The sequence below is a fragment of the Somniosus microcephalus genome, unplaced genomic scaffold (assembly GCF_052327205.1).
Source record: "Somniosus microcephalus isolate GS21.2 unplaced genomic scaffold, FLI_Smic_1.0 unresolved_chr1, whole genome shotgun sequence".
NCBI lineage: Eukaryota > Metazoa > Chordata > Chondrichthyes > Squaliformes > Somniosidae > Somniosus > Somniosus microcephalus.
The window spans coordinates 144,259,571-144,271,807 of NW_028225179.1; the positions used below are offsets into that span (position 1 = coordinate 144,259,571).

A 12,237-nucleotide genomic window follows, 5' to 3' on the forward strand; every position below is an offset into this window, starting at 1 on the left:
CAGTGAACGGCAGCCACACGGGGCTTCAGCAGCGGTGGTTGAGTCGGCGGCATCGGGACCGAGTTCGAGGAGGCGAGGTGACTCGGGCCGCAGCCCAGCGGTCCAGCAACCGGCACAGCCGAGGGGACTCGGGCCACATCCCAGAAATCGGCACAGCCGAGGAGATCCGGAACGCAGCCCGGCAATCGGCACAGCGGAGAGGACTCGGGCCGCATCGCAGAAATCGGCACAGCCGAGGAGATTCGGAACGCAGCCCGGAAATCCAGCAATCAGCACAGCCGAGGGGACTCGGGCCACAGCCCAACAATCCAGCACGGGAAAGGCCCGAGGAGCCAGGCCAGCAGGCACAGAGACCTCTGAGGAGAAGGAGAGCAACCAGAAGGCTCGCAACCAAGACCGTGAGTACAGGGCCCAGGGAGGGAGGCCCAGGGAAAGGCCCGAGGAGCCAGGCCGAAACAGAGGCCCAGAGACCTCTGAGGGGGAGGGGAACAGCCCGAAGGCACCGGGAAACAGTGGCTCACAGACTCAGACCTGAGAAGGGTGAACCCAGGAGCCGAGGCCCAGGGACCACAGGGTCGGAGAGGGGGACCGGGAAAGTTCGCGAACAGGGAGAGGGTAACACCAAACCCGGGGCCCCAGAAAAGCTTATTCTAAGATCAACAATACTTTACCAAAAATGAGCAAATCAGAAGATCCACAACAGCCCCGCTTCCAGATTCCCCCCAACACCACAAAAAAAGCTATAAAAACGATCAAGCATGCTCAGATGAGAGAAAAACCAGAAACTCTCTTTACTGACTGTTACAACAATGGGACAAAAAGTAACCTCATATTCTACTCAGATCAGCCAGCGGCTTGGATCAGAGCAATAAAATCACACTATACCAGTGTTAAGCTAAAAAATACCGCAAATGGGTCCATAATGAAAATTAACACACCAGGAGACAGTTCAATCACGACTGTCAACGCGTACAATACCGGAACAATATTAGTGCAAGGCAACCTCGACAAATTTGCAACGGCCTTCAGGACACTGAAAAGATCAACTACGAGGGGAATGAACAGCCCCAGAGTGGCCCGCACTCCCCCCAACATTGACAACTTACCAGGAGAAAATCTGCATGGTCAAGGGATGAACGAGCCACACAGTTCAAACCAGACACTAACCCCGGGGAACCACAGCCACACGATACAACTGACAAACCCCAGCATAACTACCACGGAGGAAGCCACACATAGTTCCCCTACCATTCCCAGCCCACCAAGAGAAGAGCAGCATAGCCAGGAAGTGAGTGAGCCTTCCAGGGCCGACCAGCTTAGCCAGGAAGTGAGTGAGCCTTCCAGGGCCGACCAGACACATACCCCGGGATCACACAGCCAGATACAACCAAAAGATAAATTTTATCAATTAGAGATAGAGATGGTTAAACTTAGAGAGGAGGTCCTCAAATTGAATGACAAACAAAAGCAGGAGAGGGAGAGACACAAGAGAGAGCTGAATAGACTTGATAACCAGGTGAATCTACTTAAGAATCAGGTGAAAGAGCTGCAGGAAAAAGAGAGCCATAGAGGAGAGAAAACACCATTAGACCAGCAACCAGAGACTAGAGATAAGACAAGACAGAGCCGGACGGAACGGCTGCACTCCCACACGGAACAAAAGCAACAGACACACAATACAAGGGGTGCCACACAGACCGACCAGCATGCTGACTCGCAATCTTCCCCCACCACCATGGAACCACAAGCGAGCCGCTCACAAGAGGTACGCACACACCAGACACCCCAGCCCAGCACACACACTATGAGTCCAGGCGAAAGCCACCAGACAGTAAACACAAACAAGGCTGACGTCGTAATACTCATAGACTCAAATGGGAAATTTCTATGGGAGAAAAAGCTCTTCCCTAGAAGTAAAGTAGAAAAGATTTGGTGCCCAACAACAGACAGAGCCATGGGATGGCTGACCAAAGCCAGATTAGGCTCCCCCCAACACATAATAATACACACGGGCACAAATGACCTAAAGGCCAAACAGAAAGAGGTAGCAACATCGCTCAGAGCAATGATTAGGAAGGCAAGCAGTACATTTCCAAACACTAGAATCACTGTTTCCACAATATTGCCGAGAACAGACTTCAACAACAACACAATTCATGAGATAAATGTCAGCATAGCAACAGAATGCGAATCAAACCACAACGTACACCTGGCCCAACACCCCACCCTCGATGAAGAATGTCTTTACGACCACGTCCACATCCAAAGGCAAAAAATATCGATCTTTGCTAAAGCCCTGAAGGACGTCGCTTTTAACCGGGTCCATACCCAGACTCCAAGAGGAACCCCCCCCGACCACCAGAGATCAGCGGGGTACAGATCAGGAACACTACAAAGACCACCACCACACCAACCGAGACCGGAGAGGATCCCCATGCAAAACAACATTATCAGACCTGCACCACTCCTGTCCCACAGGGGAATAGGACCGCTACCAGCCAGACAGAGGGAGAGATGCACAGGACGTACGCAATACCTCAGACAGAAACAATCCATTAAGAGACAATAAGCAGATGTGCAGCAGCATCTACTTCCGCCTTATGGATCAAGGACTAATTAATAGAAAGAACTGTAACCAAATTGTATTAACTTTTGTAGACAACTGGGGTGATCTTTTTTTTCCCCACACTTAGACACGACAAACACGTACCACTCTTTAACCTATCATAGAAAAAGATAAAACTTAACATGAAATCCTTATATATTTCGACCTGGAATATCCAAGGTCTACGCTCTTCACTGCGAGAAGTGAAGAGTAGGACCCCAGAGTTCATAGAGGAAACTAAAGATCTAGATATTATCATTTTACAGGAAACTTGGTATAAAGGAAAAGGACACACCGGCTGTCCCCAAGGGTACACTGAGCTAGTGGTCCCCTCCAATAAATTACCAAGTGTAACCCAAGGCAGAGACTCCGGAGGCATACTGATCTGGTTTAAAACAGAACTTAAGAATTACATCAAATTTATAAAAAAGGGCGAAAACCATATGTGGCTCAAACTTGAGAGGGAGATTATCTCAAACACCCAAGATGTTTACATTTGCGCACTTTATATCCCTCCAATCGATTCCCCGTACTACAAAGAGGACACCTTCTCCAACATGGAGGGGGAAATTATCCAATACCAGGCCCAGGGGAACGTGTTGATCTGTGGGGACCTCAATTCAAGAACGGGCGAAGAACCAGACTTCACCAATAATCAAGGAAACAATTACGTATTCGGGAATAACCACTTTGACATCCCTTCCCTTCCATACAGGCATAACTGCGACAAGCAGTCAAATACCAACGGTAAACAGCTACTACAGCTCTGTCGAAACCTGGGTCTGTACATTGTCAATGGTAGGTTCATAGGAGACCTCCTAGGAAGATCGACCTACTGCTCACCTCTTGGCTGCAGCACAGTAGACTATATGATTACAGACTTGGACCCATCCTCTTTCAGAGCATTCACAGTCAAACCACAAACAACACTGTCAGATCACAGTCAAATTACTATGTTTCTCAAAAAGACAGAAACAAACAACATAGAAACACAACCCAGTAAACTGTACAACACCAAAAAATCGTACAGATGGGCCAAAAACGACATGGAAAAATACCAGAAAACAATTAGCAATGCATCAACTCAAGCTCTCTTAGACACCTTTCTGGATAACATATACACTCACAATAAAGAAGGCGTAAACCGGGCAGTTAGTAAACTAAACAATATTTTTGATAATTTGGCAACAAATGCAAACTTGAAAGCTCGCAAGAACAAACCCAAAACAAAAAACTATGAAAAATGGTTTGACCATGATTGCCATAACATGAGGAAAAAACTTAGAAAACTATCAAACCAAAAACACAGACATCCAGAAAACGAGGAATTACGCCTTACTTATTGTCAGACGCTAACACAATACAGAAACACACTCAGGACCAAAAAAGAGCAATTTATTAAGAATACACTCAGCTCCATGGAGGAATCCATTGAGTCGAATTGTTTCTGGGACAACTTGAAAACACTACACAAAAAACAACACGACGATTTGTCCATTCAAAATGGGGACACATGGGTAAACCACTTTGAAAAATTATACCAGAAAAACACACTAGGACCAGAGCAACACCAAATACGCAAAAAACTTGAAAAGCTTGAAATGGCCATAAAAGATAACCAAAACCCGCTAGACGCCATAATAACAGAAAAAGAACTTCTTGAAAAACTCAAGGACCTGCGACCAGGAAAAGCTTGCGGGACAGACGGCATACTAAACGAGATGATTAAACACACAGACAACAAAATGAAACTGGCTATCCTAAAACTCTTCAACTTGGTTCTGAGTGTCGGTTATTTCCCTGACATCTGGAACAAAGGACTCATAACACCCATATACAAAAGTGGGGACAAAATCGACCCAAACAACTATCGAGGCATCTGTGTAAACAGTAACCTGGGGAAGGTATTCTGTAGCATCATAAACAAAAGACTTATAAACTTCCTTGAAGAGCACAATGTCTTGAGTAAAAGCCAAATTGGATTCCTGCCAAACTATAGAACATCCGATCATATCTTCACCCTACAGACCCTAATTGACAAACACGTTCACCATAACAAAAGCAAAATCTACGCATGCTTTGTAGATTTCCAGAAGGCTTTCGACTCCATCTGGCATGACGGTTTATTCCTGAAACTTATCGAAAGCGGGGTAGGAGGTAAAACATATGATGTAATTAAATCAATGTATACAAACAATAAATGTGCAGTTAAAATTGGAGACAAACAAACAAAATACTTCCCACAGGGGCGGGGGGTGACGCAGGGCTCGCCAATCTCACCGACACTCTTTAATATTTACATTAATGGATTGGCAAAACTACTTGAACAATCTACAGCACCCGGCCTCACCTTATATGAATCCAAGGTTAAATTCCTCCTCTATGCCGACGACCTGGTTCTGCTGTCACCAACTAAGGAGGGTCTACAGCAGAACCTGGACCTGCTGGAGTCGTACTGCCAGACTTGGGCCCTGACAATAAATCCCCAAAAAACCAAAGTCCTTGTGTTCCAGCAAAGATCCAAACAACATGGACCCACAATAAATTTCACAGTAGGAACAACCAAAATTGAACAAACCACTCACTACACATACTTGGGCTTAAAAATCAGTTCTACGGGAAACTTCAAACTGGCTGTGAATGAACTGAAAGAGAAAGCAAGAAGGGCTTTCTATGCCATCAAAAAATCAATCCAAATAGAAATCCCAATTAGCATTTGGCTCAAAATTTTCAAATCAGTAATTGAACCAATTGCACTCTATGGCAGTGAGGTCTGGGGACCACTAACACAACAAGATTTTGCAAAATGGGACAAACACCCAATTGAGATCCTACATGCGGAATTCTGTAAAAGTATCCTCCGGACTCAAAGGAAAACAGTAAACAACGCATGCAGGGCGGAACTAGGCCAATACCCATTAATAATCACTATCCAAAAAAGAGCCACCAAATTTTGGAATCACCTACAAATGAGCAACCCCCAATGCTATCACTACGACGCCCTGAAATGCCAAGAGCTGACCATAAAGAAGAATACCCTCAGTCAACTAGTCCTGGGACTCAATAAAGTAACTAATAACAATACTAACAATAACCAGCCCCAGGACAGTGACAGGGTAACACAAAGAATTCGACCCAACACAATCGTCGCTAAGCAAAAGGAAAAATATCTGTCATATTGGGCAGAAACAACAAAAACCCAAAGCAAACTCAATTGCTACTTGGCCCTAAACAGACAATACAACATAGCTGATTACCTGACCATGGTAAAGGATAACAAACTGAGAAGAACCTTGACAAGGTACAGACTTAGCGAACATAGCCTAGCGATCGAAAAAGGCAGACACAGGCAGACCAGGCTGCCAAGAGAAGACAGGATATGCTCTCACTGCAGTCAGGGAGTAGTTGAGACAGAGATGCACTTCCTCACAGCCTGTGGAAAATATCAGGGCATCAGAGAGAATTTCTATCAAAAATTCTCACAAATATGCCCTGAATTCAGAAATCTGACTGACAACCAAAAACTCCCATTCCTACTGGGTGAGGAGAGAAGCTGTGTAACACTGGCGGCACACTATGTTACAGCTTGCCATGAACAGAGGGACAACCAGTAAACTAAGACAAGAGTATATATAAACAAGGCGAAAATATATTTATAAACTCAGGGATATACCTGTTTATACACTGTATGAATGGAACCGCGTTTATGTGTTCAACCATAAATGTATTTTGATGCTTTGGCAACATAAGATGTACCTTATCATGCCAATAAAGCGATTTGTATTGTATTGTATTGTATTGTATTGAATGTTTAAGGTGGTGGATGGGGTTCCAATCAAGCGGGCTACTTTATCCTGAATGGTGTCGAGCTTCTTGAGTGTTGTTGGAGCTGCACTCATCCAGACAAGTGGAGAGTATTCCATCACACTCCCGACTTGTGCCTTGTAGATGGTGGAAAGGCTTTGGGGGGTCAGGAGGTGAGACACTCGCCGCAGAATACCCAGCCTCTGGCCTGCTCTTGCAGCCACAGTATTTATGTGGCTGGTCCAGTTAAGTTCCTGGGCAATGGTGACCCCAGGATGTTGATGGTGAGGGATTCGGCGAGGGTAATGCCATTGAATGTCAAGGGGCGGTGGTTAGGCGCTCGCTTGTTGGAGATAGTCATTGACTGGCACTTAATTGGCGCGAATATTATCTGTCACTTATCAGCCCAAGCCTGAACATCGTCCAAGCCTGAATGCACCGGGAGTGTCAGCAGATGATACCAAGAACTGGAAAGCAGAATCTGGGAAAACACTGACCGTCTGGTGTGTAATCACCTTCCCCTGCTGTCTCATCCTGAGTGCTTGAATCTGTCAGCGTGTAGCACTGAGTTGGCTGCAGAGCGTATGACTCACTAGTATCTGCATTCAGATAGAAAGCATCACTCTCATTAAAATCAATCACTAAAATGTACCATTGACAGACTGCCAACACTGCTGACATAGAATTAAACCAAGAGACAGAAACAGGCCATTCTGGTCCACGCTAGAGCTTATGCTACACGAGCCTTGTCCCACCCTACTTCATTTCACCCCATCACCATATCCTTCTATTCCTTTCTCCCTCACGTGTTTATCTAGCTTCCCCCAAAATGCATCACTGCTATTCGTCTCAACCATTCCATGTGGTAGCAAGTTCCACATTCTCACTACTCTCTGGGTAAAGAGGCTGCACCTGAATTTCCTGTTGGATTATCTTCTATTGATGACCCCTAGTTTTGACCCTAAAGTGGAAACATCTTTACATAGGATAAATGGCACAGAAACAGGCCGTTCGGCCCAACCAGTCCATGCCGGCATTTATGCTCCACTCGAGCCTCCTCCCGTCTTTCCTCATCTAAATCTATCAGCATCACCCTCTATTCCCTTCTCCCTCATATACTTATCTAGCCTCCTCTTAAATGCATCTATACTATTCGCTTCAACCACTCCCTGTGGTAGCGAGTTCCACATTCTCACCACTCTCTGGGTAAAGAAGTTTCTTCTGAATTCCTATTGGATTTCTTGGTGACTATTTTATATTGATGGCCTCTAGTTTTGCTCTTGCCACAAGTGGAAACATTCTCTCTGTATATACTCTATCAAAACCTTTCATAATTTTAAAGACCTCTATTAGGTCACCCCTCAGCCTTCTCTTTTCAAGAGGAAAGAGACCCAGCCTGTTTATCCTTTCCTGATAGGTATACCCTCGCATTTCTGGTATCATCCTTGTAAATCGTCTCTGCACCCTCTCCAGTGTCTCTGTATCCTTTTTATAATATGGCGACCAGAACTATACGCAGTACTCAAAGTGTGGTCTAACCAAGGTTCGATACAGGTTTAGCATAACTTCCCTACTTTTCAATTCTATCCTTCTAGAAATAAACCCTAGTGCCTGGTTTGCCTTTTTTATGGTCTTGTTAACCTGTGTCACTACTTTTAGTGATTTGTACTGAGATCCCTTTGTTCTTCTACCCCATTTAGATTCTTATTTTCCAAGTAATATGTGGCCTCCCTAATTTTCTTACCAAAATGTAATACCTCACATTTATGTGTGTTGAATTTCATTTGCCAATTATATGCCCATTCTGCAAGTTTATGAATGTCTTCTTGTAATTTGTTGCAGTCCTCTCAGTATTGACTATCCCCCCCAATTTGGCGTCGTCCGCAAATTTAGAAATTGTGTTTTCGATTCAAAAATCTAAATCGTTAATATAAATTGTGAACAGCAGTGGTCCCAGCACTGATCTTGGTGGAACACCACTACCCACCTTCTGCCACTGAATAGCTACCCTTTACCCCAACTCTCTGCTTTCTGTCTTGAAGCCAGCTAGCTATCCATTCTGCCACTTGTCCCCTGACTCCACATTCCCTGACCTTATTCATTAGTCTATTATGTGGTACCTTATCAAAGGCCTTTTGAAAATCTAGATGAATTACATCTACTGCATTATCCTTGTCTACTCTCTTTGTTACCTCTTCAAAAAATTCAATGAGTTTGGTCAAGCAAGACTTTCCCTTTTGAAATCCATGCTGACTACAGTATTTATTATTACATTTTTGGTTCCGAGATGTTCTTCCATTTTTTCCTTTAGTAGGGATTCCATTATTTTTCCTACCACCGATGTTAAGCTGACTGGTCTATAGTTCCCTGGACATGTTCTATCTCCCTTCTTAAATACAGGTATTACGTTAGCTATCTGCCAGTCCTCTGGCACTCCACCTTTAACACATTACTAAATATGTGCAGTAATACCTCTGCTATCTCTTCCCCAGATTCTTATAAAATGCGCGGATGTAATCCGCCCAGAACAGGGGTTTTACCCTCTGAGTTTCATTAGTTTATTTAATATATCTCCTCATTTTACTTTAAATGCAGTTATCTCAATTCTAATCTCATCATCCGATGTCATCTCCACCTGTTCCATCTCCCTGATAACTACTGAAGCAAGGTAATCATTTAATATCTCTGCCATCTCTCTATTGCTGCCTGCGGTATTATCCTGTCTATCCCTTAGTGGCCCTATTCCCATCCCGACCTTCCTTTTTTTATTTATTTACGTGCCTGTAAAATATTTTACTATTTTGTTTTATGCTCCTTGATAATTCAATTTCATAGTTACTCTTTGCCTTCCTAATTGTTTTTTTGACTTCTCTCCTAATCTCTTCGTATTCTCCCTTATCATGCTCTCCCCTGCTGTCCATCTACTTACTGTATGTGTCTTTCCTTACCCTCAATTTTTCTCTCAAGGCTTTATTCATCCACGGTGTGTCATTAGTGTTTAGCTTGTTCTTGTTTTTTAGCGGAATATATTTTTCCTGCACTCGGTTGAGCACCGTTTTAAATGTTTCCCATTGCTGTTCTACGTCACTGTGTGCCAATATTGTTGTCCATGTTATTTTCCCAAGTTCTATTCTCGGCCCCTCAAAATCAGCTTTTCTCCAATTGATTACCCTGGTCTTTGTCATGCTTATGTCTTTCTCAATTATTATCTTAAAGCGTATTATATTATTGTCACTATTTCTTAGATGTTCCCCTACTTTTACTTCTCTTATCTGCTCTGGTTCATTCCCCATTACTAGATCCAATAGGAAATCCTCCTTTGTTGATATTTTTACATATTGGGTTAGAAAAGAGTCCTATACACATTGTAGGACCTCCATTCCCTTATCCCCTTTACCTGCCTCTTCTGTCCAATTAATATCTGGGTAGTTGAAATCCTGCATGATTATTATTCTATGTTTTTTACTCATTTCCCTAATTTGTTTGGATATTTCTTCCTCCACCTCCCTTCCACTATTAGGTGGTCTGTAGACTACCCCCATTAGTGTGATTGATCCTTTATTATCTTTTATCTCTATCCACATGACTGCTGCGTCACTTTTTTCTACTGCCATTAAGTTATCCCTAATAAGTACAGCTACTCCACCTCCCTTTTTTCCTTCTCTATCTTTTTGAAATATGTTATACCCTGCAATGTTTAATTCCCAGTCCTGTTTTTTCTGTAGCTATGTCTCAGTAATTCCTACTATGTCTGGTTCCTCGCAACGCATGACTGCCTCCAGCTCCCCGGTTTTATAACAGACTGTGTGCATTGCTGTACAAACAGATTAACTAATTTTTAAATAGCAGTTCCTCTCACTTTATTTTTAACCATCTTTTTAAACTCCTGTTCTATAACTTTATTCATTCCCTGGCCATCAATGTCCTCCCTTAGTTTACTCTTTCCCATGCTCTCTTTTCCTGTTTTGTTTATATTTAGGCTGGTTTCATTTTTTCTAGATCCCTCCCCCCTTCTTCTCTAGGTATAGAATACATACGGCTTAAAATACACAGATTAAAATGGCATGGACATAATTCACTCATGTACTATATGCGGTGGCTTGGAGTAGCAAGACTCTGGTTTGTGGCTGAAATTCCCTGCAGAGGTAGTTCTGAATCTCGGATGGGATGGTGTTACCCAGAGGAAAGAGAAAAGAGGGCTTCAATGTCACATCTCCTTGCAACTAGTTACAGAGCAGCACTTGGGAGTTTTGGAAGCAGGTTAGTGTGCGAGTGCGCATGCACGTGCGAACTGTGGTTCAAGTTGATGCTTTGCTGATCATCTTCCAGCATTCGATGGTATCTGGAACAGTACCCATGGATTGGAGGGTAGCTAATGTTACCCCACTATTCAAAAAAGTTGGTAGAGAGAAAACGGGGAATTACAGACCGATAAGCCTGACATCGGTAGTGGGGAAAATGCTGGAGTCCATTATAAAAGATGTAATAGCAGAGCACTTGGAAAACAGTGACAGGATCGGACAAAGTCAACATGGATTTACAAAAGGTAAATCATGCTTGACTAATCTACTGGAATTTTTTGAGAATGTAACTGGTAAAATAGATAAAGGGAGAACCAGTGGATGTGGTGTATTTGGACTTTCAGAAGGCTTTCGATAAGGTCCCGCATAAAAGAGATTAGTGTGTAAAGTTAAGGCACATGGGATTGGGGGCAAGGTATTGACTTGGATAGAGAACTGGTTGGCAGACAGAAAGCAAAGAGTTGGAATAAACGGCTCTTTTTCTGAATGGCAGGCAGTGACTAGTGGGGTACCGCAGGGATCGGTCCTTGGACCCCAGCTAGTCACAATATATATTAATGATCTAGACGAGGGGACTAGATGTAATATCTCCAAGTTTGCAGACGACACAAAGCTGGGTGGGCGTGTCTGCTGTGAGGAGGATGCCGAGAAACTCCAGGATGATTTGGACAGGTTGGGTGATCGGGCAAAAGCATGGCAGATGCAATATAACGTGGATAAATGCGAGGTTATCCACTTTGGTGGCAAAAACAGGAAGGCAGATTATTATCTGAATGGCAATAGATTGGGAGAAGGGGAAGTGCAACGAGACCTGGGTGTCCTTGTGCACCAGTCGCTGAAGGTAAGCATGCAGGTGCAGCAGGCGGTTAAGAAGGCAAATGGCATGTTGGCCTTCGTAGCGAGAGGGTTTGAGTACAGGAACAAGGATGTCTTGCTGCAGTTGTACAGGGCCTTGGTGAGACCACACCTTGAGTATTGTGTGCAGTTTTGGTCGCCTTATCTGAGGAAGGATGTTCTTGCCATGGAGGGAGTACAGTGAAGATTCACCAGGCTGATACCTGGGATGGCAGGAAAGACGTATGAGGAGAGATTGGGTCGATTGGGCTTATACTCGCTGGAGTTTAGAAGAATGAGAGGGGATCTCATTGAAACTTATAAAATTCTGACAGGACTGGACAGACTAGATGCAGGAAGGATGTTCCTGATGGTCGGGGAGTCCAGAACCAGGGGTCACAGTCGAAGGATAAGGGGTAGGCCATTTAGGACAGAAATGAGGAGGAATTTCTTCACCCAGAGAGTGGTGAACCTGTGGAATTCTCTGCCACAGAAGGCAGTAGAGGCCAATACATTAAATATATTCAAGAAGGAGTTGGATAAATTTCTTAAGGCTAAAGGGATCAAGGGATATGGGGAGAAGGCAGGGACAGGGTACTGAGTTTGGATGATCAGCCATGATCTCATTGAATGGCGGAGCAGGCTCGAGGGGCCGAATGGCCTACTCCTGCTCCTATCTTCTATGTTTCTATG

General features: G+C 44.0%; 1 protein-coding gene across 1 annotated transcript in view; it reads right to left on the reverse strand.

The window, feature by feature from the left end:
• The window catches only part of LOC147096178 (uncharacterized), a 66,935-nt gene that overhangs the window by 41,271 nt on the left and 13,427 nt on the right, over positions 1 to 12,237 (reverse strand). The window contains 1 exon segment of the mRNA XM_085975048.1: positions 6,907 to 7,008. Within this exon segment, the coding sequence (XP_085831174.1) occupies positions 6,907 to 7,008 (102 nt within the window).